Source organism: Pelodiscus sinensis, chromosome 6 (assembly GCF_049634645.1).
Source record: "Pelodiscus sinensis isolate JC-2024 chromosome 6, ASM4963464v1, whole genome shotgun sequence".
In the NCBI taxonomy this organism is placed as follows: domain Eukaryota; kingdom Metazoa; phylum Chordata; order Testudines; family Trionychidae; genus Pelodiscus; species Pelodiscus sinensis.
The window spans coordinates 43,141,228-43,165,578 of record NC_134716.1 but is presented as its reverse complement, the minus strand read 5'-3'; the positions used below and the strand labels follow the sequence as shown (position 1 = coordinate 43,165,578).

General features: G+C 44.6%; 1 protein-coding gene across 13 annotated transcripts in view; it reads left to right on the top strand.

The window, feature by feature from the left end:
* FANCC (FA complementation group C) overlaps positions 1–24,351 on the top strand; it is a 170,917-nt gene that overhangs the window by 55,972 nt on the left and 90,594 nt on the right. For 12 of the 13 annotated variants that reach the window (XM_075931816.1, XM_075931810.1, XM_075931806.1 and 9 more), the window contains exons 5-6: positions 16,809–16,928; positions 18,587–18,651. In XM_075931816.1, the coding sequence (XP_075787931.1) occupies positions 16,809–16,928; positions 18,587–18,651 (185 nt within the window). The remainder of the gene's footprint in view (positions 1–16,808; positions 16,929–18,586; positions 18,652–24,351) is intronic. The other variant, XM_075931818.1, reaches the window with a different exon arrangement.

Sequence of the window (24,351 nt, the reverse complement as noted above, 5' to 3'; positions counted from 1 at the left end):
TACCTGTCTGTTCCAGCCAGCCCGTCCACTTGCATCTTTCAGTGCTCACCCCGTCTGGGAGACCGCTCACCATTGTGGAGCGTGTTCCAAGTGGAGGCCATGTTCAAAGGATCCTGCCCATGTTGAGCCCCACGTAAGCCCAAACGGCACTGCGGGCTGCAAACAAATGGGCCACAGGCCACATGTTGAGTAGCCCGGGTGTAAAGAAATATTATTGGTCTTAGGTACTTTTAACTGAATAGATTTTGTGATCTAGTAGTTATTGAGCTAATAGTCATTGAGCTATTGCTTTCTATGAGTTTTTGCATTTTACTAAATAGTTCCATGAATATTTTTCTCCCCTTTTCAACTTTCTGTGCACAAGCATCAGAAACTTTTTCCCTAGCAGCTGCCCTAGGGCCGGCTGTGGAGACCCCTAAAGTGGCACTGCAATATCAATGCATGTATACTGCTGCCACCTACCTCTCCCTCAGTTCCTTCTTACTTTCTGTGGCAGCATTGGAATTTTCTGACTGTCTTGCCTAGGCAAGCTCCTAATCCCTAGCATTCGATAGTTGATCATCTCGTTTCTCTTAACTGCGTATTTCTTGAAAGAATTCATAGTAGGAGTGGACAGCTGCTCGCAAAGTGTTTTCCCATTGGGGCTCTGGGGCATGCCTAATACCCTAAGGTTTAAGTCATGTACCGTGTGCAAAGGACCTATGACCAATAGCAATCTTCATGATGTGTGTCTCTGGTGCTTAGGTGAAGAACATCACATTGAGATGTTTAAAATCTGCAGGGGTTTTAAGCCCCACACAAGGCAAGACTGGGAATACCGGTTCCAGCAACTTCTCATGGAGGCAGTGCTGAGACCTCCTCAAACTGTGAAGATGGCACCAGATGCACAATGCTCCGGCCTCTGTGTGCAAGACTGTACTGAAGACAGGTGCCACTAAAGACTTGGCTGCGAAGTCTTCCATCACTGAATGCCATGACCCTGAGGCACCAGTTGACCTTGCTGATACTGCGTAGTCGTAGAGAAGGCAAAGCCAGATTGCCCCTTAAGATACGACTGTGGTAAGCCTCTACATGGTGTAGGCAGTTGCCTGTGTGTGAGGCCCAGAACTGTCAGTGTGCTATCAGTGCTGGCTCTGGAAGTGTAGGAGTCCAGTGCAGGTACTGAACTTCCCATCAACACCTGATACCTAGGAAGCTGCACAGGATCTCATAGAAATATTAGAGACTGAAGTGTGGGGCAGGACTCTGGCACCGTTGAGACCGCACCAATCAAGGGTAAGCTGGCGATGCTGCAGCACCCTCAATCCCTGGAGCGGCACTGAGGCAGGTCAACCTCCTCTTCATTGGAAGGTTCACCACATCTGGCACAGTGCGCCATATCGCATCTGGCACTGAACACTTTGACGGAATCCCTACTACCAGGAGTATGCGACAAGTGTGGAGACTCGTTGTGTTCAGCACCAAGCATGCCCCACCCCTTGGTGTCAAGATTGTGCTCCCAGTCCCAGACCAGATGGAGATCCATAGGCAGATTGCAGCACTCAAAGTCCCACTCCTTCCGGCACCACTACAGGTCACCAAGGGGCTTCAGCCACACGGCACCGACACCAGCACTGGCTTCATTGGTGTTGCTGTGGTCCTCGATGCCTGAGTCTGATGTGGTGTCAACGCATTCCCACAGGAGCTGCATCAATCAAAGGGGATGTGACCCTCCAGCACTGTGGCAGCTGCGGTGGCTGCCCCCCCCCCCCCACCCTGGCCTTTTTGGATGCCCTGGGCGTATTACCGGTCCCAGGGTATGCCCAAATCCTCCAGATCACTCAAGGATTCAAGGGTGACTGTGAAATCATTGGGCATGCATACCCTTGCTGCCCAGAGGTGCCCCTTTTAGACCTCAGCCCCCGTTCGCTCGTAGACAGCGCCAGGAACAGCCATGTAGCTGCAACAGAAACAATAGGAAGATAACCCCAAATCAGCAACCTAACCAGGGGAATAACTCCTCAAAGGCCCTTTTAGGGCCCAAGCAGGGCTTTGAAGATGTGCCCAAGGACAGCATCAGTTTCCCCAGATCCTTTCCTTTTATTCTTGGCCAGGTTCTCCCACTTTTACTGTGTGTGGTCCAGCATTACTTTGGACTGTTGGGTCCTCCACACAGTTGGAGTGGGATATTTCTTACAAGTCTCCTCCTCATGACCTTCTCACCCCCTGTGGCAGAGTATGCACTTCCATGTCACTGGAGTGACCACATTCTGGAGTGCAGATACCACCGCCTCGGCCACAAGGTAGCTGGCTGCCTCTATAATCCATGAAACTTTCTGAATAACCCCGAGTCCAAAGTGGCCCTGTTCACCGGGCAGGGTGGCCCAATGGCCAGAGTGAGTATATAGTCCTCAGTTCAGGGTAGTATGGCCCACTAGTCAGTCTGCGAATAGCCCTCAATTCAGGACAGTATGGCCTACTGGCCAGGGTCAGTCAATAGTACCTTCAGTTCAGGGTAGTATGGCCTACAGGCCAGAGTCAATAAATAACCCTCTGTCCAGTGCAGTTTGGCCTAATAGCCAGAGTCAGTGTGGTTGGAGGCTAACACCCTGGTAGGGGGACCTAGGCCCACCCTGCTCCACAAGCTCCCAAACCAAAGCCCTGTGAGCAGCAGCACGGGTCTGCCACTCCCTCTGCTGGGGAATCCAGACAAAACATGCTGAGGATACCTGGGTGGAAGAGGCCGCTCCTGCACCCTCCCTGGGTTACTTCCTACTGCTCTGGTTGGATGAACATCCCACGTGGTAGCTGGGTCTTCTGACTTTCCAGCAGCCACTTCTTCCTGGAACTCCATAGAGGTTGCGTTGCGCCTGTCTCCTGGGTCTCCGGTTCCCACCGTCAGAGTTACTGGGTGCAGCAGTTCAGGAGCTCTGGCAGAAGGTCCTTTGTCTTCGATGGCCATCCCAGACTGAGGTGTTCTGCTGCTTTTCATACTGCCCCAGCATTTGCAGCATGCCCAGTCTGGGTGGAGAGGTGGGACTTCCTCCACACACAGTCTTAGCCCCACTTGCTTTAGTGTGGGGTATGCTCTCCCTGTCACACCCTCCTTCCCTGTCCCTCTTCAGAGACCCCTCTCACAAACATCCCCTAAGACAGGAGGTCTGGTGGCTCCTCGCGTTGGGGCTGTCCAAGATGTCCCCCGAAGGGTAAGGGGCGAATACTTCTATTCCTGTTGTTTCTTAATCCTGAAGGCGAAAGGGGATCTGAGACCCATTCTAGACCTGTCCGCCATCCCCTGAGTGTTCATTAAGTGCATGTTGGTAGTGGTGGCTTTTCTGCTGAAGAGGGGCGTTCAGGTATTTCTCTATCTGGATGACTGACTACTGAAAAGCAACTCCCAGGAACAGCTCCTTATGCACGTAAAACTGACACTAGATCTGTTCAGGACTCTGGTCATCCTTCTTAATGAGGAGAAATTGGTGCTAAGTCCAGAGCAAAGAATAGAGTTCATTGGGGTTGCCCCCCCCCCTTGGGGGTTGCCGCCCCAGTCTAGGGCATAGTTTAGATCACTCGGGCCTAGTCCCAAAGTACACTGCCCCGGTATTAGGGGAAATATGGCCCACTGGCCTAGTCCTTTGTACGTAGGCTCTGAGGCCTAGTCCTTCAGCTGGGCCCCCACTCGCCGGGGTTCAGGGCAGGAGGGGTAGGGAGGCCTGGGCCCTCCCTCTCCGCTGGGCCCCGACCCAAGGCCCTAGCAGTGGCGGGTGGCTCCCACCACTGGCTCAGTGGGAGTTCCTCCCCGCAACACACCGAGCTCTCGGGCTTTTCCTGCTCCCTGCCCTGGGTCATTTCCTACCCCCTTCCTCCGGCCTGTAGCGGTCCCACCTGTTGGCGTGAGTCAGGTGGCAGTAGTGGGTCACGTTGGGGTTTGTGGTGGCAGGTCCTGGGTCACGAGGGGCTGGCTGGCGGCTCTGTCGTTGGGGTCGAACCCGGCTTGGGCCTGGTAGCAGCAAGTTCAGCGGGCTTGGTGACTCCCTCTCTGGTGGTCAGGTCTGCAACTCGGTAGGTTGGGTGCTCACTCCGGCTCTGACGGCGGTCCCCCCCTTCTGAGAAGGCCTGCAGCCTTTTATCCCTTGGCTCCCCTCAGAGCATGCCCAGTAGGATGGGGCCCTCTCTGCCCCCTGCACCAGGTGGTTTCCCTGGGCTTGGGTGCGGGCTGGGGCTGCCCTGTCACTGGGGCGACTCTAGACTTGATTTGGGGATGGACCACCCTTCTAGAAACCTGATCTCAGGTGATAAGGGACATGATATCCTCCCTCAGTGTCCCACCACAACAATGAGGATGTACCTCAGTCTTTTGGTTCATACGGCATTGTGTTGCTGTGTGATCAGAGATGCCTGGCTGCACCTAGACCCCTTCTGCAGTGGCTCGCCTTGGTCTACAGGCCAATGTTGGTATAGCTTGGACATGGTGGTATCCATCCTGCAAGATGTGATATCCATCTTGAGATGGTGGTTGTACCCATTCATTCTGGGTGAGGGTGTAGAGTTTGCCATGCTGTTCCTACATTGATACTTGTAACAGACCTTTGGTGGGGAGCCTACTTTGGGAACCTAATGATTCAGGGTGTGTGGTACTCTGCAGACCTGGCTTTTCACGTCAATATGAAAGGAATTAAGGACCGTCAGACTGGCCTGCCAGGTATTTCACCCACAGATAAAGGGTGGTTGCATTTCCGTGTGCATGGACAATACAACCTCTATGTTTTATATAAACAAGCAAGGGGGAGCATGGTTGTCTTGCCTTTGTCTCCGAGCCCTGGCACTTTTGTATAAGGCACAGGATTCACTTGGAGGCTCAATACCTCCCAGGCTTGCAGAACACGCTTGTAGACACCCTCAGCAGGACAGAATAGACGTATTAAGTCAATTTTCCATAGGTGTGGGGGTTTCTCTGTCTGGACCAGTTTTCCACACTGAAGAACAAAAAGTAGAAACACTTCTTGCATTACAGAATTGCATTGCACCGAGATCCATAGTGGGATGCATTTGCGATTCATTGGGAAAGGGGCAGATTTGTATGTCTTTCCCACAGTTCCACTGCTACACTAGGTCCTGCTCAAGATACAGAGGAACAAAGCATGCCTGATCTTGCTGGCACCATCATGGATGCATCCAGATTGGTTCTCTACCCTCCTCACTTTGTCAGTGGAGGCCCCAATAGCCCTTTCCCTGTACCTGGACCTCTTCATGCAACACCAGGGACATCTCAGACACCCGGATGTACACTCACTACACCTCATGGTGTGGAAGCTGAATGACTCAATCCGTTAGAGCTTCAGTGCTCAACTCAGGTAGAGGAGGTCCTCTTGGGGAAAAAGGAAGTCAACCATCAGGGCAGCATACTTGGCCAAGTGGAGGAGGTTTTCTTTGTGGTGCTCAGAATGGAATGTTTCCACTAGGCGAGCATCCGTTTCCATGGTACTGGACTACCTGTTACACTTACGAACACAGGGCCTGACACCTTCCTTTGTTAAGGTCCACTTGGCGTCTGTGTCCACTTTCCACCAAGGGTGCTCCCAACATTCCCTTTTCATTCACCGGATGGTAACCCATGTTAAGAAAGGGATGGACAGGTTGTATCCAGATTCTCACTCACCTATTCCCACATTAACTTGGTACTCAGTAAACTTATGGGACTCATGCCACCTTTGAAACACTGGCTGAGTGTTCATTGTTTCACCTGTCCACGAAGGTGTTTTCTTGGTAGCCATCACATTGACAAGGAGGGTGTCAGAGCTATGAGCTCTTTTTTCTAAACCCCCGTACACGGTGTTCCATAAGGAGAAGGTGTAACTTAGGCCAGACCCAGTCTTCTTACCAAAGGTGGTCTCCTGATTCCTCTTTGGTCAAGACATCTTCCTGCCGTATTCTACCTGAAACTACATTCATATGCTAGGCAAAGAGTGTTACACACATTAGATGTGAGAAGGGTCCTAGCTTTCTGCATGGACTGCACTAGACCATTGAGGAAATCTACCTAGTTGTTCATAGCAATAGCAGAGTGGACCGAAAGGGATCCGGTCTCTGTACAATTTACATCATCTTGGATAGTGCGGTGCTTATGCACCTGCTGTGATCTGGGAGAGGCCATGCTCCCACCAGTGACTGGAAACTCAGATTAGGCACATGCCTTTTTCATCTGTATTTGTAGTACAGGTCCCCCTCCAGGAGATCTGCATGGTGGCCACGTGGTCCTCAATACATATGTTCACTGCAAACTATGCCATTGACAGGTTCTCTAGGGATGAAGTAGCTGTCGGTAGAACAGTGCTCCAATCTGTGATTTCTAACTCCGACCCCACCTCCATGGTATAGCTGCTTGGGAGTCACCTGGTTGGAATCAACATGAACAAGCTCTTGAAGAAGAAAAGGCAGTTGACCATTCTCATAACTGATGTTCTTTGAGATGTGGTGTTCACGTCCGTTCAAATTCGCATCGTCCTTCCCCACTGTCGGAGTAGCTAGCAAGAAGGAACCAAGGAAGGGGTAGGGTCAGCAGTGATATATATGCGCTGATATAGTGGCACCATTCTAGGAGTCTCCACAGCCAACCCTGTGAGAGCTGCTAGGGGAAAATGTTTCCGACACTCAGGCACGCGGCACACATACACGTTATTGGAAGGGATGTGAACACTGGTTACAAGAACAGGAAAAAAATGTTTCAGCTAAATGCCTTGTGCAGTGTTGTGTCTTGGCTTTGGACATAGCATTCTCTTGCATAGTATACATTTAGTATTAATGTAATTAAAATGTTCCTATTTAAAGGGGAAACACCAGAGAAAGTGCTATTAAAATATGTCAACTGAATGTCAAACTGATCATTTACTGCTCTGTTTAGGAACAGTCTGCCTATTAGCAGCACAAAGAGATGGTCCTGTGCCAAGTTTTACTTGAAAGAAGCGTTGACACTTTCTAGAAATTATTGAATTCATATAACTGAATTTAGAAATCTAGTGATTCCTCATTTGTTCAGTCTGTCTAAACTTAGAAGTTTCCATCCTGTTTTTTCCTATCGTGTTAAATGGATTCAAAGATTTCTGCTATGGGTAGTGGGCAGCTTTTTAAAGCTTGGAGCAAGGGGAAAGGTATTTAAGTGAAAAACTAAAGAATTTAATTGTTGACTCTGCTAAACTATTACATTTACATTTGTAAGTTAGTGTGAATGTGTGTTTTCTTTCTCTAACATAAGCCTCGCTTTTTTATCACAAAGAGTTACACAAGACTTTTCTTGGTGGGGTTTTTTTTTAAAGATGGAGTGGAAGAAAAGACTTGAAACTGTTTTTCCTGTTTGAGGCCAAGTGTAGACTTAAAGGCTTGCCAACTCCACAATTCTATAGCTTATTTCTTACCATTTCCAAGGTTTTTGTTAGTGGCTTGCAGATGGAACTTTAGGCTTTGGAACTCATCCATTGAAAAGTTGTGTGGTCTTAGCCGCAGTAGTAGTACAGCATGTTTTTCCTATACTAGTTTCACAGAAGTTAAGTGAGCTGGAATTGGTTGAAGAATAACAATGGAGGTTTTCCCTTCATTTCCCTCCCCGCTTTTTACTGTGCATCCTTTGAAAGTTGGGATCAGGTTTATTTTGGATTAAAGTATTACATATTTTGCTTCCTTTTAAGAAAGACAAAAAAAAATGCTAACAGTCTTTTAAATAAGATGCACATATAAGGAGTATGAATTTAGTCCATAATTGTGTATTAATTTCTAAAGTAGAAACATATCTTTCTGTATGCCTGCTCTCTTATATGGTTGTTTTTCTAGTTAGTGTTTGTATTATGTTCTTTCATATACTTTATCATTACCAGTGTTTTTAAACAATGCATTATGATTGCGTGAAGCAAAACTAAGAGGACTCTGGAGTTTAATACGCATTTTGAGCACAATCTAGCAAAACACATGCTGAACTTTGAGCATGAGAATATTTTCACAGTAAACATTGGCTAAAGATAAGCCTATTTATATATATTTACAATTAAGCATGTGATGAAGTACCAGAGTGTTCAGCACTTTGCAGAATCAAGTTCTTTGTGCTTGGTGGAAATACTGAAAAACAGTCAATTAAATTTGTTTTTCTTTCTTTGTGTAGGTAAGGCTTGTACACAACATTCCATGTAGTATTAGGAAAACAAATGGTAGATTGGTATAGCTGAATGAATTTTGTGAAAGAATTATATAGTTCCTGGAATTACTCTGATCACAAAATTATCCTAATCATTTTAGCAAATCTGTATCTATCCATGTTCCATATATTAGCCAATGGAACTCTTGAATTGCTCACATTCTCAAAGCCTATTGTCTGATTTGTGTACGTTTGTTTAGAAGAATTATTTGCAATCAACTTGCCTTGTATGTATATCAATGGAAATGTGGTCACAGGTGGTTTAAGGTTGCCATTCCTAGTAAATGAGAATAAAAGCAGGAAACTTTAATAAATCCAAATATTCTTTTGGGGCCAGCAAGTTTATTTGATGCACTGGATATAGAATTTTAGCTAATACAGTCCATCCTATTAATGTGAAGATTAAGAATACAGAAATGGGGATGAAACAAAAATATTCCCTGTCAAAACATTTTTAGAAAGAACAATACCCTCTAATACCAGAGCCCTAAGACACTGATCCAGCAAATCACTGAAGCATGTGCTGAGCTTGCTTTACTAGGACTACTCATGCTTAAATTTAAGCACACATGTCAATGATTTGTTGGATCAGGATCTATGGGTTATTATTTAAAAGGACTTGAGGTCAAGGTGAAATTGGAATTAAGTTTGAAATGTTAGATTTACATTTAATGTTCACTAGTTCACTAGTCAGTCAGTGAAGTATAACTGCACACAGTACAAATGTGTATTTAAAATATTAAATCTGTAAATTCCACTTTGTTTAAAATACAATTTGCTCAAAGTTTTAAAGCAGAAATTGTAGCTCAGTTATGTGTTTCTGTGATAACAAGTAGTTAAAGAAATTCCTTATAGACAGTTTATAATATATATTCAAACTAAACCCATATATTTTTTGGAAGGACTGTGGCCTGTGTTAGATTAGATGATCACCATGATCCTTTCATGGCATGGAACTATGACTGTATATTGATAACTCAGCTGTCAACATAGGTATATACTGATATAATTTTACTAGCTAATTTAAACATTGGGATCTGATCAAATGTTAGAAAACCAAATTATATAGAGCACAACTGTATTCTGAAAAAATCCATTATGCATAAATGTGTACATTGTTATTCAGTTCAGCCTTATTTTCTTCTGCCTTTCAGTTTTGGTTTGTGGAAAACCCAATTTTATATTTTTTCCTGGAACTAATGAATGAGCAAGTAAGAGGTCTCATAAACAAAATTTAAAATTGGAGATTGTGTTATGATTGGAACAGAGTGCGGAAATTCTGTGTATTGTGTTATGTCAGCATCCTACTAACGGAATAGGCTACATAAACTCTTGTGTTGAGACATTCCATAAATAAGCAGGCTTCCGTTTCATTTGCACACTGCAGTTCTTAAAATTTCTGAATGTTTATTTCACAGTTTAACTCCTCCCCCCCATTCTAAAAATACCAGACCAGTTTGAATTTTGTTGTTGATCATTTTATTCAGATGACATGTGACATATGAAACTTTTTTTTAAACCTGCAAGCAAGATTTTATAAGGAAAAATAGCAGAAAAGTATCTGTAGTAATTTCTTCTTTCTCCCACATCCCAAACCCCTTATTTTGGCCCTGTGCGGGAGCCTGCACTCACAGTTGGAACCCTCACCACCACCTCCCAAGCCCCCCCCCCCCCCCCCCACATCCCAGTCTAGTGAAAATGAGTGAGGTTGGGGTTGAGTGAAGGACAGAGGAAGAGGGGGTTGAAGTGAGTTGGAATGATGCCTCACAGAAGGGGAAGGGAAGGAGCAGGGCCTTGGGGAACAGTGAGGCAAGAATGTTCAGTTTTGTGCAATTTGAAAGTTGGCATCCCAAGGGAGGAAAACCACCTTTAGAGCAACCTGAGGCCAGCAGGGGCCTGGCGGTTCTTAATACATTTAAAAAGCAGAGCTGCCACGGGGTTAGCTCCTGGAGCTGGAAGCTAACATTGCTGCATCTCTGCAGTTCCTCTCCTTATCAACTAATCGTCTAGTTCATGGAAATTCCATTGACTAGTTGATTAGCTGATTAAACATCATTTGACATCCCTATATTACTTAAACTGAGTCTGTCTTCCTTTTTATACAATGCGAGATAATATATTGACCTCCTTCACTGAACAATGTAATTATTTATATAATTGAAAGTTATTATTAAAGTGAGAGTAAGAATAGAATTTGAGATCTCCTATCTATTAACTTTACTCTTAAACAACTGGACTATGTGTCCTTTGGAGATTACTATTATTATTTCTTCTTGCAAATACTCTTTTTTTTTCAGATTCAGAAATGTGAATTTTTGTCTGATAATGGTAAGATTTTGTGAGATTTTTATGGATGTGGTGTGATTGGTTCTGTCACAGAAATCCCCTTGAGACTATAACTTGATGTGCTGAAAATACCATTTAGTCGGCTTATCTGCCTTCTGGGGCATCCTACCCCTTTTGTCTTGCTAAGCCAGAATCTCTGGTCTCTCCTAACACATTTGTGGAAAAGTACAAAATTCAAGATGTGTGAAGCAACATGGAAATATCTTTGTAGCATGTCTTCAGGAAGATAGTTCTCCACCACTCAACTGTCTCTTGCTAATGGGCTATTAGCTCTGTGTCTGGCTTCTTCATTGTTGTTCATGATGGGCTGAAAATAGGGTTTTCCCAATATAACACACTGATAATAAATCTGCAGTCAATATTTTGAATTTCAGATACAGAAATGGTACTGTACATTCATACAAATAGAATATGCACATTCAGTGGATTACAAGCTTTCCAGTGATATGTTGTATAAAATATTTTGCATAAATAGCCCATGGTCCAGTGTGCTTCAACAGCAGCCCTGGGAACTACACGTTGTAGACTACAAACTGTGGCATGTTGGGAGAACTTCCTGCCAGGATGTACCCTCTGCCTCCAGCAGGGTCTCAGCAGGAACTGAGCTAGAAGTAGCATGCAGAGAGGAGGCCTCCTGATCTGTGATCCTGTTCTATGGGTTTTTTTACAGGTAGGACCAAAAAGGGCTATAGAGCACTCTGAGAGGAGTTTGTGACACAAAGGGAGAACCTGGACTTGGTTGTTGTGGGGCTTAGTTACTGTGAGAGTTGGAACATGTTGTAAGGGGGCTGTGCTGTAACCTCTGCCCCACAGCGGGGTCTCAGCAGGAACTGAGCTAGAAGTTGCATGCAGAGAGGAGGGGCTGCTGAACTGTGATCCTGTTCTGTTTTTTTTTTTTTTTTTTAACAGAATAAAGCCTGTTCCTGGTAGTTTGTCCGAGTGGGTCTGGTCTGAGGTGCACACACATAATACACAATGCAAAGCACACCAAGGAGCCTCAGGCCTAGTCTCCCACAGCTGTGTAAGAAGTCACAAGTGTTCCCCTATGCTGAATAACCTCTCACTAGACTAGTGAACAGGAGGAGTTACACATATTTAAGTTATGTCATGCTCGTATTCATAAATATGTCTCCATGAATATTATGGAGTACATTGTCACAGGTGGGGTTGCATGTTTTTTAGTTCTTCTTAGGGTGATGTCCCCGTGGGTGGTGTAGGGTCGTCCCGGAGCCATGTAGCGGAGCTTTTTCCAGCAATGTATGCAAGCCGCACATGTGCGAGGGGATCCTTGTGCTGTGCTTAGCTTGGTGCCTCCTGTGCACGGCTCCTCCCCCTCTCCCCCCTTCAGTTCCTCTTCTACTATCCTAAGTAATGGACAGAGCTCTTCGTTCTCCTCAGCTTCTCCCGAGGGAGAGTGAGAAACCCTCCAGTTTTGCTTTCCCTATCTCTCCACTGTTTTAACACTTTGCTTCATCCTGTGGTTTGTTTTTTTTAAATGTTTTTTCTGTCAGCCTCTCACAGAGTTCCCGCTTCGGCGAGTGCCTACCACAGGCAGCTGCTAAGCCGTCTGCTCTCTCCCCCCCCCCCCCCCCCCAAAAAAAAAGGCCAGGGAGTGAAGAAAAGAAAGAAAAGCTGAAAAACAATTTTTAATAATGTAGCTTTAATGGCAGTAATGGTCACAGGGGCAATCCCTAAGGGGATGTCCACACTACATAGTTTTGTTGGAAAAATGGCTGTTTTTCCGAAAAAACTTCACTTACGTCCACACTGCAATCACATTCTTCCAAAAGTAAATCAAAAGAAGAGGGGTTTTTCAGGCATTGGTAATCCTCTTTCTACAAGGAAGACGCCGTTTTCTGAAAGAGCTCTTTCAGAAAAAGGCGTGTGTGGACGGGGAATAGGGCGTTCTTTCGAAAGAAGAGGAAAGAGGAAAAAGCACAGGTGCCCTGGTGACCATTCAGTCCATAGCAATCACAGCTTACATGCAAGAGAGCGTCCATTCAGTCTGTACGCTCTCTTTCAAAAAAACAGATCACTTTTTTGATGCATTTTTGCAGTGTGGGTGCTCTCTTTTGAAAGAAGTTTTTTGGAAGATCTCTTCCAAAAAAAGCTTCTTTCGAAAGAAGCCTGTAGTCTAGATGTAGCCTAATAGAACACTTGCTACAACCCTGGCAGATGGCACAGTGCCAGGATCATTTGGTTTTAAGAAATGTCACTCATGCCAGGAGCTGATGCCAGTCTTGGATAAACATGCAGACTGTATCCACTGTCTTGGGGAAGCGCATGTACTAGCAGCACACTCTACAAGGAAGAGAGCTGCCTCACCATCACCACACGAACTGGCTGAAAAGGGACTATCCCCATCTAAGTCCCTGTCCCATCCTCCCGAGGATGTGGACGGGACAAGATGAACACCCCCAGCACCAGGGAATCAAATGCTTGGACTTGCACCGCGACCTTGAAGTCGCGCTCAGCGTCGGTGCTGAAAAGATCATCCTCGGCACTGGACATCTCCTGCTGGCGCTCAAGCACACCAGTGCCGGCATTACTAAAGGATGCGGCACCAACACCCATGCTGCAGACAGTTAAACAGCCCTCCCATAAGGAACGGGCTTTGGACACGAACCTATCATTCCCCATCTGCATCTGCCCCCCATGGCTGCTCCAGCTCAGTCTCAGCATGATGCAGGCACACAGGGCAGTAGATCCCGATCTACTTGTTGGTGACCACTACACTAAAGCATGCATCCAAGGGAGGAATTTGGCTCTTAGGAAACGTGGATTAATTCATTAACTTCTGCATAATACATTGAAACATTTCTTAATGACTTTTCAAAGGACCAACAAAAAATAGATGATTTAATGTAATGAATTTTTGAAAATAAAGATTGAGTATTTTGGGGGTAGTCTTTTAAGACAGAAGATACTGATCTCTTTGGTAAAGTTCACTGAGCTGTACTAGTGAAATTTTTTTTAAAATCACAGCTTGGTTTGGAAATATTCTTTCTCATAAATGCTACCCCTTGTGGTTTGGGAAAAAAAATCTTAAGATTGTAAACCAGAAGGCAGTGATCTTGTCTACCTCTCTTTTAAAAATAACTAGCGTAACAGGTATGATCTGAATTGTGGCCTATGGCTATATTACCATAATATAAATATTAAAAAAATAACAGTAATAGACCATTGTTCAGTTCAGGTGCAACACAACTGAATTGAGTACACTGGATGGCAAAGGAGCTGAAATAGGGCTTCTGCTCATGTCCAGTGAGTACTTTATTATCTTTATGCAATAGCTCTGAGCCTTCCTTTTCTTTCTCTCTGCATGAGCTGAGTAGGGTTCAGAGAATCTTCTTCCCTTCCCCTCTAGGCAGAGCATGCCTCTACGCCAGCAATTCCTCCAGGGGCAAGAAGCAGGGGCATTTCTGATCTGAGCCCAGAATGAAAGAAACATGCTAGTTTGGGACCTTTTTCCAATTATAGTGTTCCCCAGTATCTCAACTTTTTCTGTTCATTGTACCACTTTAATCTGATACAAAGGCCATCATTTACTATTTGAGTAACTTCTCAGGGACCTACCAAAGCCAATCAATTAGAGAACATGGTGGCAGTTGCAATGTAATGTATGTTAGGAGGAATAATTTGAAATAGTCATACATAACTATAAACTCTGAGGTCAGGTCTACACTAGATCTGCTAGGTTGACTTACGGTACTCAGCTCCAGCTATGCAAAATGCTGAGCTTTAAGCTGAGCCTTGGTGATGTTCACACAGTGGAAGGCTGATAGGAGCAAATGCTCCTGTCTGCTTCCCTTACTCCTCAGAAAAGGAGGGGTACCGGATGCCGGTGAGAGCTGCCAATAGTGTTCAGTTTACGGGTCTTTAAGGGCTGTTCCCCACTCTGGCGCTCTAAGTATAGAAGTTGGGGGCCTCCAAAAGACGTTAAATACCTTGCTTCTATAGACTCTGCTTTCAAAAAACAAAAACAAACAAAAAAACACTCCCCAGATTGACTGGCTCTGGAAGATAGGCTGTTACCATCAAGTGGTTTTTAAAAAGCCCTGAAAACCAGGAGGAAACACTTGAATTGCTTCCCAAGAGGCACCCCAAGCTCTTTTGCCACAAGAGTATTTGAAAAAAGAAACAAAAAAACCCACATAGCAAACAAAACTCTCTCTCTGATAGCTGACCCGTCAGGCTGAGTAGGCACATAGACACAGCTCAAGGTTCATTCCAGTTCCATGCCAATATTTCTTGTAGGCATGGTAATTCTGGTTAATTTCATCTTGTTCCTCCAGCTGCTGACTTAGAACTCGTACACAAAGAGAATAAGCAAGGTATATATTTACAACTTTAATTTCAGCACTGTATTCCACTGGTGGTTCTGGCTTCCTGCCAACACCTTTAGCTACCAGAGTTTAATCCTTCAGCACTCCTCCAGTCAATCACAGGGTCTATACTAGACCCGCTCAATCAAATGACAGAAGTTAGAAGAGACATAATTTGTTAGTAGAGCTTTCTGTAGATTCAGGGCCTAATTGTGGTGCTTGACTCAAAGCAAAAAAACCCCCAAAACACTAAGAAGGCTTCCAGGCTCCTGTAGGAGGCCTTCTAGTTTGCATGTAATGATGAATAGTGCACAGCACTCATTGTTCCTAGTGGCAGTTTCCTCTGACTCTAAAGTCGCAATCTTGTTAGCATATTTTCTGCCGTTTCTTTTTGCGCAAAACCCCCATTTTGTGTAAGGTCCTTATGCGTCTCAACGGAAGCAGCTACACTGCTTCTTTTGTGAAAAAACCCCTTGCACAAAAAGAAACGGCATAAAATATGCTAATGAGACCACGATTTATGCTAATGCATTCCTCATTAGCATATTTTCTGCCACAAAAACTTGCGGTGTAGACGTAGCCCAAGCCTGGATAGGGAGTCTTCAGTTTTGCCAGCTCCCTGAATCCTTCAACTTCCATTCAGACCAGCAATACATCCCTTTGTCCCATTGCAGTTTCTGAACCCTCTGTTTCCAGGTGCCATCCATCTGAAAGTTTGATATCCTTTTAAGAGCTAATTTAAAAACAAATAGCAATAACCAGGGTAATTAGTAATTTAATTACGGGGAAATTTAGGAAAAATGTAAAGATAAATAGATTTCAAGTTTCTATTTTGATTATATTTGGAAGCTTGCACACCATGTAAGTTTTGTTTTAATGCTGATTTAAAATGCTTTCCGATTTAAAAATGTATATTAAGTGCTTCTGCTGAACTGCTGTATTAAAACAATTGCTGCAATATTTTCCTTTCATCTTCAGTTTTTAGAACATTTGCCGCTAGATGGCAGTAGAACTGCTGTTTTTTGTTTTGTTTTTGTTTTTTTGCTCAAGGTTGTAAAATAAATCTTTAAAAAATACTAGAATTCAGGCATTACTATAAAAGTTCAACATTGTAAAGTAATACTGTATTAAATAATACTGTATTAAATAATAAAAAATTTAAACAAGAGTTTGGGAGGCACTTCTCTTGATATTTCATTAATGCCTTTAGACTTTCCACTGCTTGTTTATTATCTCTTTTGTACGGTACATTGACCTGGGCATATTTTTAATTCTAGGACCAGTAAACTAGTTAGACATTCAGAAAGCACATATAAATATTTGGATTGGAGTTGAAAGCAGGAATTAACAAACTGCCTCTTTCTTTTTAGTTAAGAATTATAGATGAGGTTCTTTGTTCACAAATAAATAAAGTAGATCAAAGGCTCCTACCATAGATGTCATAGGACTTAGATCTTAACTTTCCTTCCAAATACATATTTTGAAGAGGTCTTTTTCAAGGGGTGCCTTATTCAGTATTTGCTAATCCTGATTCACTCAGTCATAATAATCTAGTTTTCATATACACTTTCATATGATTAATCATTGTATTTGTATGTTGTTTAGATAGTTATAATATGTAAAGTCCTGATTCAGCATACACCAAAATGAACCATGGGAGTGAGAAATAGCCATTGTCTATTAGTGTATTCCATTAGAATATAACATTTGATAATCAGAAATTAAAAAAGCTATATTTAACTGAAATGTGATTATTTAGATAAGCAGAATACAAGGAGAGTTGTGATAGGATCAACAGCCCTGCTTTTACAAATGCTCTTCACCTGAGCAACTCACTTGGTTTTTTGTGACCAAAGTATATTAGTAGTGTTTTTCAAAATAGCCACAATCTATCTGAGGATTTTACCCATTAAAGATATCATATACTAAAACATGGCTTAATATATTGTTTCTCCCTCACTGTTGATTTTTTCAAGAGTTTGCTGTGCCATCTCCTTTCTTCTTCTGAGTGGGGAACTAATGAAGTTGGTACGGGTACCTTTATTTCTGCTCTTGGCTACACGTCTGTAGATTACTATTCTAAACTGATTAAAAATGTGAGTATTTTGTATAATGGAGATTTTATTAGTAATAAATCACCAGTCTGTAAGACTGTTGGAAAATGCTGCTATAAGAAACATGAATTTGAATGACTGTTATTTTTTCATATCTTGGTTACTCTTTTAGGGTATTTCTACACTACCACCCTAGTTCAAACTAGGGTGTTTAATGTAGTCAATTGAAGTTGCAAATGAAGCCCGGGATTTAAATACCCCGGGCTTCATTTGCATCTTGCCGGGCGCTGCCATTTTTAAATCCCTGGTAGTTCGGACTCCGTGCCCGCGGCTACACGCAGCACGGAGTGGGTAGTTCGAATTAGGCTTCCTAATTTGAACTACCGTTACTCCTCGTGGAACATAGGGTGGTAGTGTAGACATACCCTTATAGTTTTTTAAGAAAGATGAAATGGGAGATAACAAGAGGTAAAAAAATGGGAGGGTTATACCAAAGTGTATGTTTTTTAAAAACCTCATTCTCTCAAGTGTATCACTGAAATTAATTTTAGCTAAAATGTTTTTGTAACACTAGCACATTTACCTGGTATTGCTTTGGTACTTAAGGAAGGGCTTTGGGGCTTCAGGTGTGGGGGGTGCAGGAGTCAAGGTTGGGGGATGAAGAGAGGCTCTAGGCAGGAGACTGGGTGGGGGAGGGCAGCCCCTCCCCGAGATACATAAGAGGGCTTCTAGTTTTTCCCCTTTCTGTCCCTGTTAGGGAGAGAGGACAAAGTACAAAGCTTGTCTTTCTTTGGTGCTCCCCAGGCAGTGGGAGGAATGCCACAAACTGCATTTTCTTCTCACTCCTCGATGAAGGGGAATAGCCAGCAATATCACTGTATGACTCTCGGGGCTGAGGGGAAGCGCCTCCCTAAAGGGAGCCTGGGGGGTTGGAGGCTCAGGGATGGAGTAGTCCCTGATTGGAAGGGGGTGCACCTGCAGTCAGACCCTTTCACCTGCCTGGTGATTCTGTCTCTTTCATGTATGGTTTTATGAGAAGTAATCCCATTCCAGGCACATCCCATTTCCTGGTACCACCAAACCCTTGCACTGCTTTAAATTGTGATAAGAGGAAGCTGTATACGGAATTTAGTGGGCCTAGCTCTTTCCATTTAGGAGCAGTTCTTGAACAAACAGACAAACTCTATCAGATATATAGTAGATTATGAAATTTAATAACTGGGAAAATATTTTGTGGCATTTATTTTCCAGAAAGTAACTTTCTGAATTATTTTCTTTTTGACTGTGCACACTGTATGTTGAGGAAATGATTGATTTTTTTTTCATATACCCTGTAAAATCATGGGAATAATATTTCAAAATGAAGATTTACTACATATTTTATCATTATTTTCCTATTGTAATGCTTTTTTAAAAATTAGTTTTCTCTTAACTCTTGGAGATGCAGATCTGTAATATTTCACTTATTTGCTTACAAATTGTGCGATGGGAATGATATATGATTGGTATTCAACAATTGTAGTACCTGTAATTGTCTTGAACACTTTGATTTGGCACTGATTGCGGATGTGGGGGGGGAAGGAGGGACAGTCTATAGAGAAGGCTGTTTACCATAATTGAACTATTACACAAAAACAAAATGATGACTGATGCCATCCTATTTGCTCTGTGTTTTTAATCTCATTGATTTTCCTTAACAGATAGTCTTATCATTACTGACAGAACTCAAAGGAAATCAGTTTAATGGACTTAACATTCCAGGGAGGTAAGTGTTATCTAAACTTCATTTTACGATGTCTTAGTTTGAATCATTAAAGTTCAGTGAGGTCCTTCTGAAAAATGTTTTGAAATAAGTATTTAGACTTAAAATACAGCTTCGGTATTGCACAAGCTAATTAAATGGAACATGACAGAAAACCTTTTATTTACCAGATAATCATAGACTTTGTGTATAGTACATGTCCTTCTTTAACAGTTATGTATTTTCTTTCCTTGTTTATCATATCAATGAACAGTGCACATATTATTGTATGCTTACTATGTAACGAGTCCAAATTTATTACTTATGTTGAGGAGTCCTGATTCTCACAGTAGTTCCATTGAGATTATTATCCAGATGATACTCAACACAAGTAGACCCACTGAGTCAATACATATAATTGGGTGATAGAAGTGCTGTTTGAGCTGACTTGGCAGCAATATTTCTTTAGTTAAAAAGAACAATTAATTATATTTGCTTATGTAACTTCCCTTTTTTCTCCCTGGGTTACCTGGGAGCTGGTCATACTAATGTATGCCTGGGAGCCTGATGTTTTTAACATAAAAGGAGATTCTGAGTACCCCAGTGGTGGTGGTGGTGATTAGTTGGGGATTCCCTATCCACCCTCTTGCTGCAGTCCCTTGCTTCCAAAGACTATATAATGGCGGTGCCTCCACCTGGCTGGCCCTGTACACACTTATGGTGTGCTTTGGGAGCCTCCAGGAATAAAATTATTCCAGTGATAACCTAGAACTAACTCCCAAGTCAACAATTATAAATTAGATATATCTAACTGATTAAATTAGAATTAACACGCTTTTACTTAACAACTTAAAGAAACCGGGTTTAACAGAATAAAAGTGAACAAAATCAATTAAAAAGTACACAGAAAGAAAGGAAACTTATCCATCTGGCATTTGCACTGCCACCATTTATTCTACCCACCAGAGTGTGTACTCCAATGGATTCAGAGTCCCAGACACTTGCTTGCGTGGGCGCACTTGAAGATCTGCAGCTGGAGTGGAGACAGCACTGTACATGTTCTGTGTATGTTAGTCCAAGCTGAGCAGCCAGCTGCAAAATCCCTCTGCCACTGGAGCAGGCCTCACCAAATGCCAGCAGCTCTGGTTCCCTGGGCAGATCACTCTGGCTCTCATTGCACCCAGAGTCAGTTTGTCTTTTGTGCTCTGACCCAGGCAGCACTTTTCCAAACAGCCCAGTTAACCAGTCACCTCCTGTGTAGGTTTATTTAAGCTCTTCCCAGCCATAGGCACAGCCAGGATCTCTCCTCTCCAGGGACAATCAACAGCAGCCACCAAAGCAGCCTGCTAGATCCAAGCCCCAGCAGTAACAAACTCAGTAATAGGCTCTAGCTGCAACACAACAGTTCCTGGCTTAGAAAAGGCTCCACACCGGCAGCCTGGTGCCTCTCTCCAAAAATAGAGCCTAGCCTAAGTCTCCATCTGTATAGCCTGGAAGAGGCACTGTTCCCCCTTTTTCCCAAGGGCTCATGGGAGTTTTAGTCTCTAGGGCTAGATTGCAGCACAAAGGATCCTCCGACTAGAAGTCAGAGGCCCCTTTAATAAGGGAACTACACTTAGTTCTAGTTTTCCTACCCACTTTGTATCTACCTCTCCTTAGTATGTCTTGTACTCTGGGCTTTTTGAAATGAAGACCATAACCTTTTAATAAACAATTAAAAATTATTTTCATAGTTGCTTACATCAGAATCAAAGTTTGTCAGCAAAAATAGAGGGATACGTACAGTGCTTTTTTTGCTTAAAAAAAAAAAGTGCCAGTACTCCAGGCGAAAAGTTGTTGAGCTCTGACTGGAGGTGCTGGTACTGTGTCTGGAGATGCCGGTACTGCGTACCGGGCAGTACCATCACAAAAAAAGCACTGGATACGTACCACATGTATTGAATTGAAGTATGGTTGTTACTTGACAAGCTTTTGTAAATGTGTCCATTTTACTCGGCGATGCACTCTATGTACAGAAAGCCCTCGCCCTTCGCTGTTTTGCTATTCATGGCTTAACATATTCACAGTGTGCTGCTCCACAGTAGTCCAAGCACTTGGCACAGAGTGATGATTCTTTTTCAGTGTGCTGTAGTAACAGAGCCTGAAAGTTATAAAGGAAATTGAAGCTACAGTGATGCCGTACTGGGAAATTTTAGATATTATATATGTTTATTGCTTTATTACATGTATATATTAATTTATTGCATCAATGCATTCTTTTATGAAGACAATGTAGCTTTGTGATGGAAGCACCTCCTCCCTCACCAGTATTTGCAGATTTCACCATTCACGGTGATCTCAAGAACATATCCCTCATGAAGGGTGATGGTTTCCTCTATGTTCTGTCATAGCTGCTCACTTAAGTAACAAAATATTTTTTTACTACTTGTGCTAATTCTACAGGGCTTATATAGTGGAAGTCAAGAAAGGAGGATTATACTCCTTCTTGTACATTGTCAGCAGAATAGTTGGTTGTCCAGTCCCAGAGAAAACTGCAATAGGAGACAGGAGGGGATTTGGTCATCTACATGGAAACTGAATCTTTGTATTAGCTCTGGGGCAACCAACTAGGGATGTTAAATTTCTATTAATCAGATAATCAAATAGTTGATGGAATTTCCATCTATTACTCAATTAGTTGATAAGGGGGGCATTCGCTGTCCTGCTGACTCTCTCCTGTTGGAATGTACAGGAGCCATGGGCAGTGGGAAAGGGAGAGGAGCAGCAGTTGGGACTGACGTGAGCGGGAACGTTTCAGTCCCTGTTTGTGCTGTTTCCTCACTGTCCTCTGCTTCTCCTGCCCCCTGCAGAGATGGTGCTGGGGGGAACTGGCTTTTAAGCCAGCTTCCCCCAGCACCGGTTCCGACTCCCCCCCCATTTGCTGGGGCGGTGGGGTGGCGGGAGTTCCTAGTTGAGTTCCTACTCAAGCATTTGCTTATCAGGTAGTTGACTAGTTGCTTAATCCCTACAACCTACCCCCGACTCCCATCCTTGTTTCTCATGCAAAGAGCCTTGTCTGAATCTGCCTTAGTATGAATGCTTTCCCTCTCTCACTCACGCACTCTCTCTCTCTCTCCCTCCCTCCCTCCCCCTCCCCCGAGTTGTTTAATTGAGGTGTAGATATTCAGGATCAGCTGCAGCTCTGGGACCCTCCCACCTCACAGAGTCTTAGAGTCCAAGCCTGAATCTCTACACCTATTTCGGCGAGGAGTCCTGTGGCACCTTATGGACTAACTGAAGTGTTGGAGCATAAGCTTTCGTGGGCAAAGACCCACTTCGTCAGATGCATGTAGTGGAAATTTCCAGAGGCAGGTATAAATATGCAGGCCAGAATCAGGCTAGAGATGACGAGGTGGATCCAATCAGGGAGGATGAGGCCCACTTCTAGCAGCTGATCTGGAGGTGTGAATTCCAAGAGGAGAAGCTGCTTTTGTAGTTAGCTAGTCATTCACAGTCTTTGTTTAATCCTGAGTTGATTGTGTCAAACTTGAAGATGAACTGTAGGTCAGCAGTTTCTCTCTGAAGTCTGGTCCTGAAGTTTTTTTGCTGCAGGATGGCTACCTTTAGATCTGCAATAGTGTGTCCAGGGAGTTTGAAGTGTTCCCCTACAGATTTTTGTATGTTGCCATTCCTAATATCTGATTTGTCCATTTATTCTTTTATGTAGGGATTTTTATCAGTAGTTTCACGGAGGTAACTGGGAGTGCTGGTGGGATAGGGTCTGAGTAGAGAGTTCACATATCCAGACAGTCCTTCAGTGAGAGTGCCAATGCCGGAGATGATGGGGCATCCAGGATCTCCAGGTTTGTGGATCTTGGGTAATAGATAGAACAACCCTGGTCGGGGCTCTAAGGGTGTGTTGATTTGTTCCTGTGCTTGTGTGGGGAGTGCCCTGAGCAGATGATGCAGTTTCTTAGTGTATTCCTTAGTGGGATCTGAGGAAAGTGGCCTGTAGAATTTGGTATTGGAGAGTTGTCTGGCAGCCTCCTTTAGGTAGTCAGGCCTGTTCATGATGAAACAGCACCTCCTTTATCAGCGTCTTTGATTATAATTTCAGAGTTGTTCCAGAGGCTGTGGATGGCATTGCATTCTGCACGACTAAGGTTACAAGGCAAGCGATTCTGTTTTTCCACAATTTCTGCCTGTGCACGTCGACGGAAGCATTCTATGTAGTGGTCCAGACTGTCATTTCGACCCTCAGGAGGATTCCATGTGGAGTTCTTCTTGTGCTGTTGGTGGGAGGGTATCTGTGTGGCAGTGCACTGTTCAGTGTTGTGTTGGAAGTACAGGCAGTCCCCAACTTACGCGGATCCGACTTACGTCGGATCCGCACTTACGAACGGGGCTTTCTCGCCCCGGAGGTCGAGGTAGCGGATTGCTACCTGCGAGCTCCGGGGCGAGAAAGCCCCGTTCGTAAGCTGCTCCGGTGCCCCTGGTCTGCTGGAGATCGTCTCCAGCAGACCAGGGGCACCGGGCGGGTTCCCGCGCTTCTGAGGCTTTGCCAGAGCAAAGCCTCGGAAGCGCGGGAACCGCTGCTGCTGCCGCTTGAGACCCGGTGCCTGTGGTCTGCTGGGGACCGTCCCCAGCAGACCACAGGCACCGGGTCTCATGCGGCAGCAGCGGGGGTTCCCGCGCTTCTGAGGCTTTGCTCTAGCAAAGCCTCAGAAGCGCGGGAACCCGCCCGCTGCTGCCGCTTGGGTCCCGGTGCCTGTGGTCTGCTGGGGACGGTCCCCAGCAGACCACAGGCACCGGGACTGAAGCCGCAGCCGCGGGGGGGACACTGCCGCTGCTGCTCTGCTCCCCGTGTCCCTGGTCTGCTGGGGGGGGGACATGGATAGTGTGCTGCGCCCCCCCCCAGCAGACCAGGCTTTTGTTTTGGACCCTGGAGCAGAGCAGCTGGGGCGCTGCGGATTGGTCCTGCAGCACCCGCTCTGGGCACTACTGGACCAACCCGGCAGCATCCCAGCTGCTCTGCCCCAGGTCCTGATTCAGCCGCTGCAGGTCAGTTTCAGCAGTGGCTGAATCAGGACGCCTGGGGCAGAGCAGCTGGGGTGCTGCTGGGTTGGTCCAGTAGCGCCGAGGGGTGCTACTGGAGCAACCCAGCAGCATCCCAGTTGCTCTGCCCCAGGCGTCCCCAAGTCAGCCGCTGCTGAAACTGACCAGCGCTGACTACAGGAAGCCCGAGGCAGAGTTGCTCTGCCCCAGGCTTCCTGGAATCAGCGCTCATCAGTTTCAGCAGCAGCTGACTTGGGGAAGCTTGGGGTTCTTAAGTTGAATCTATGTAAGTCAGAACTGGCGGTCAGTTTCAGCAGCGGCTGAATCTGGACGCCAGTTCCGATTTACATACAGATTCAACTTAAGAACAAACCTACAGTCACTATCTCGTATGTAACCCGGGGACTGCCTGTATTCCTTGAAATGGAGACGGCGAAAATAGGCTTCCAGATCATCGCAGAACTGTATCATGTTACTGGGGTTGGTGGGGCAAAAAGAGAGTCCCCGAGATAGAACGGACTCTTCTGCCGGGCTGAGTGTGTAGCTGGAAAGATAGATAATATTGCTGGGTGAGTTAGGGCCCCATGTTGTGGCCCCATGTGGCAGGTAGGATTTTAGACAGCTTACAGTCCTTTTTCCTCTGTAGAGAAGTGGAGTGTGTAATGTAGATCTCCTGTCTTATTTTAGTAA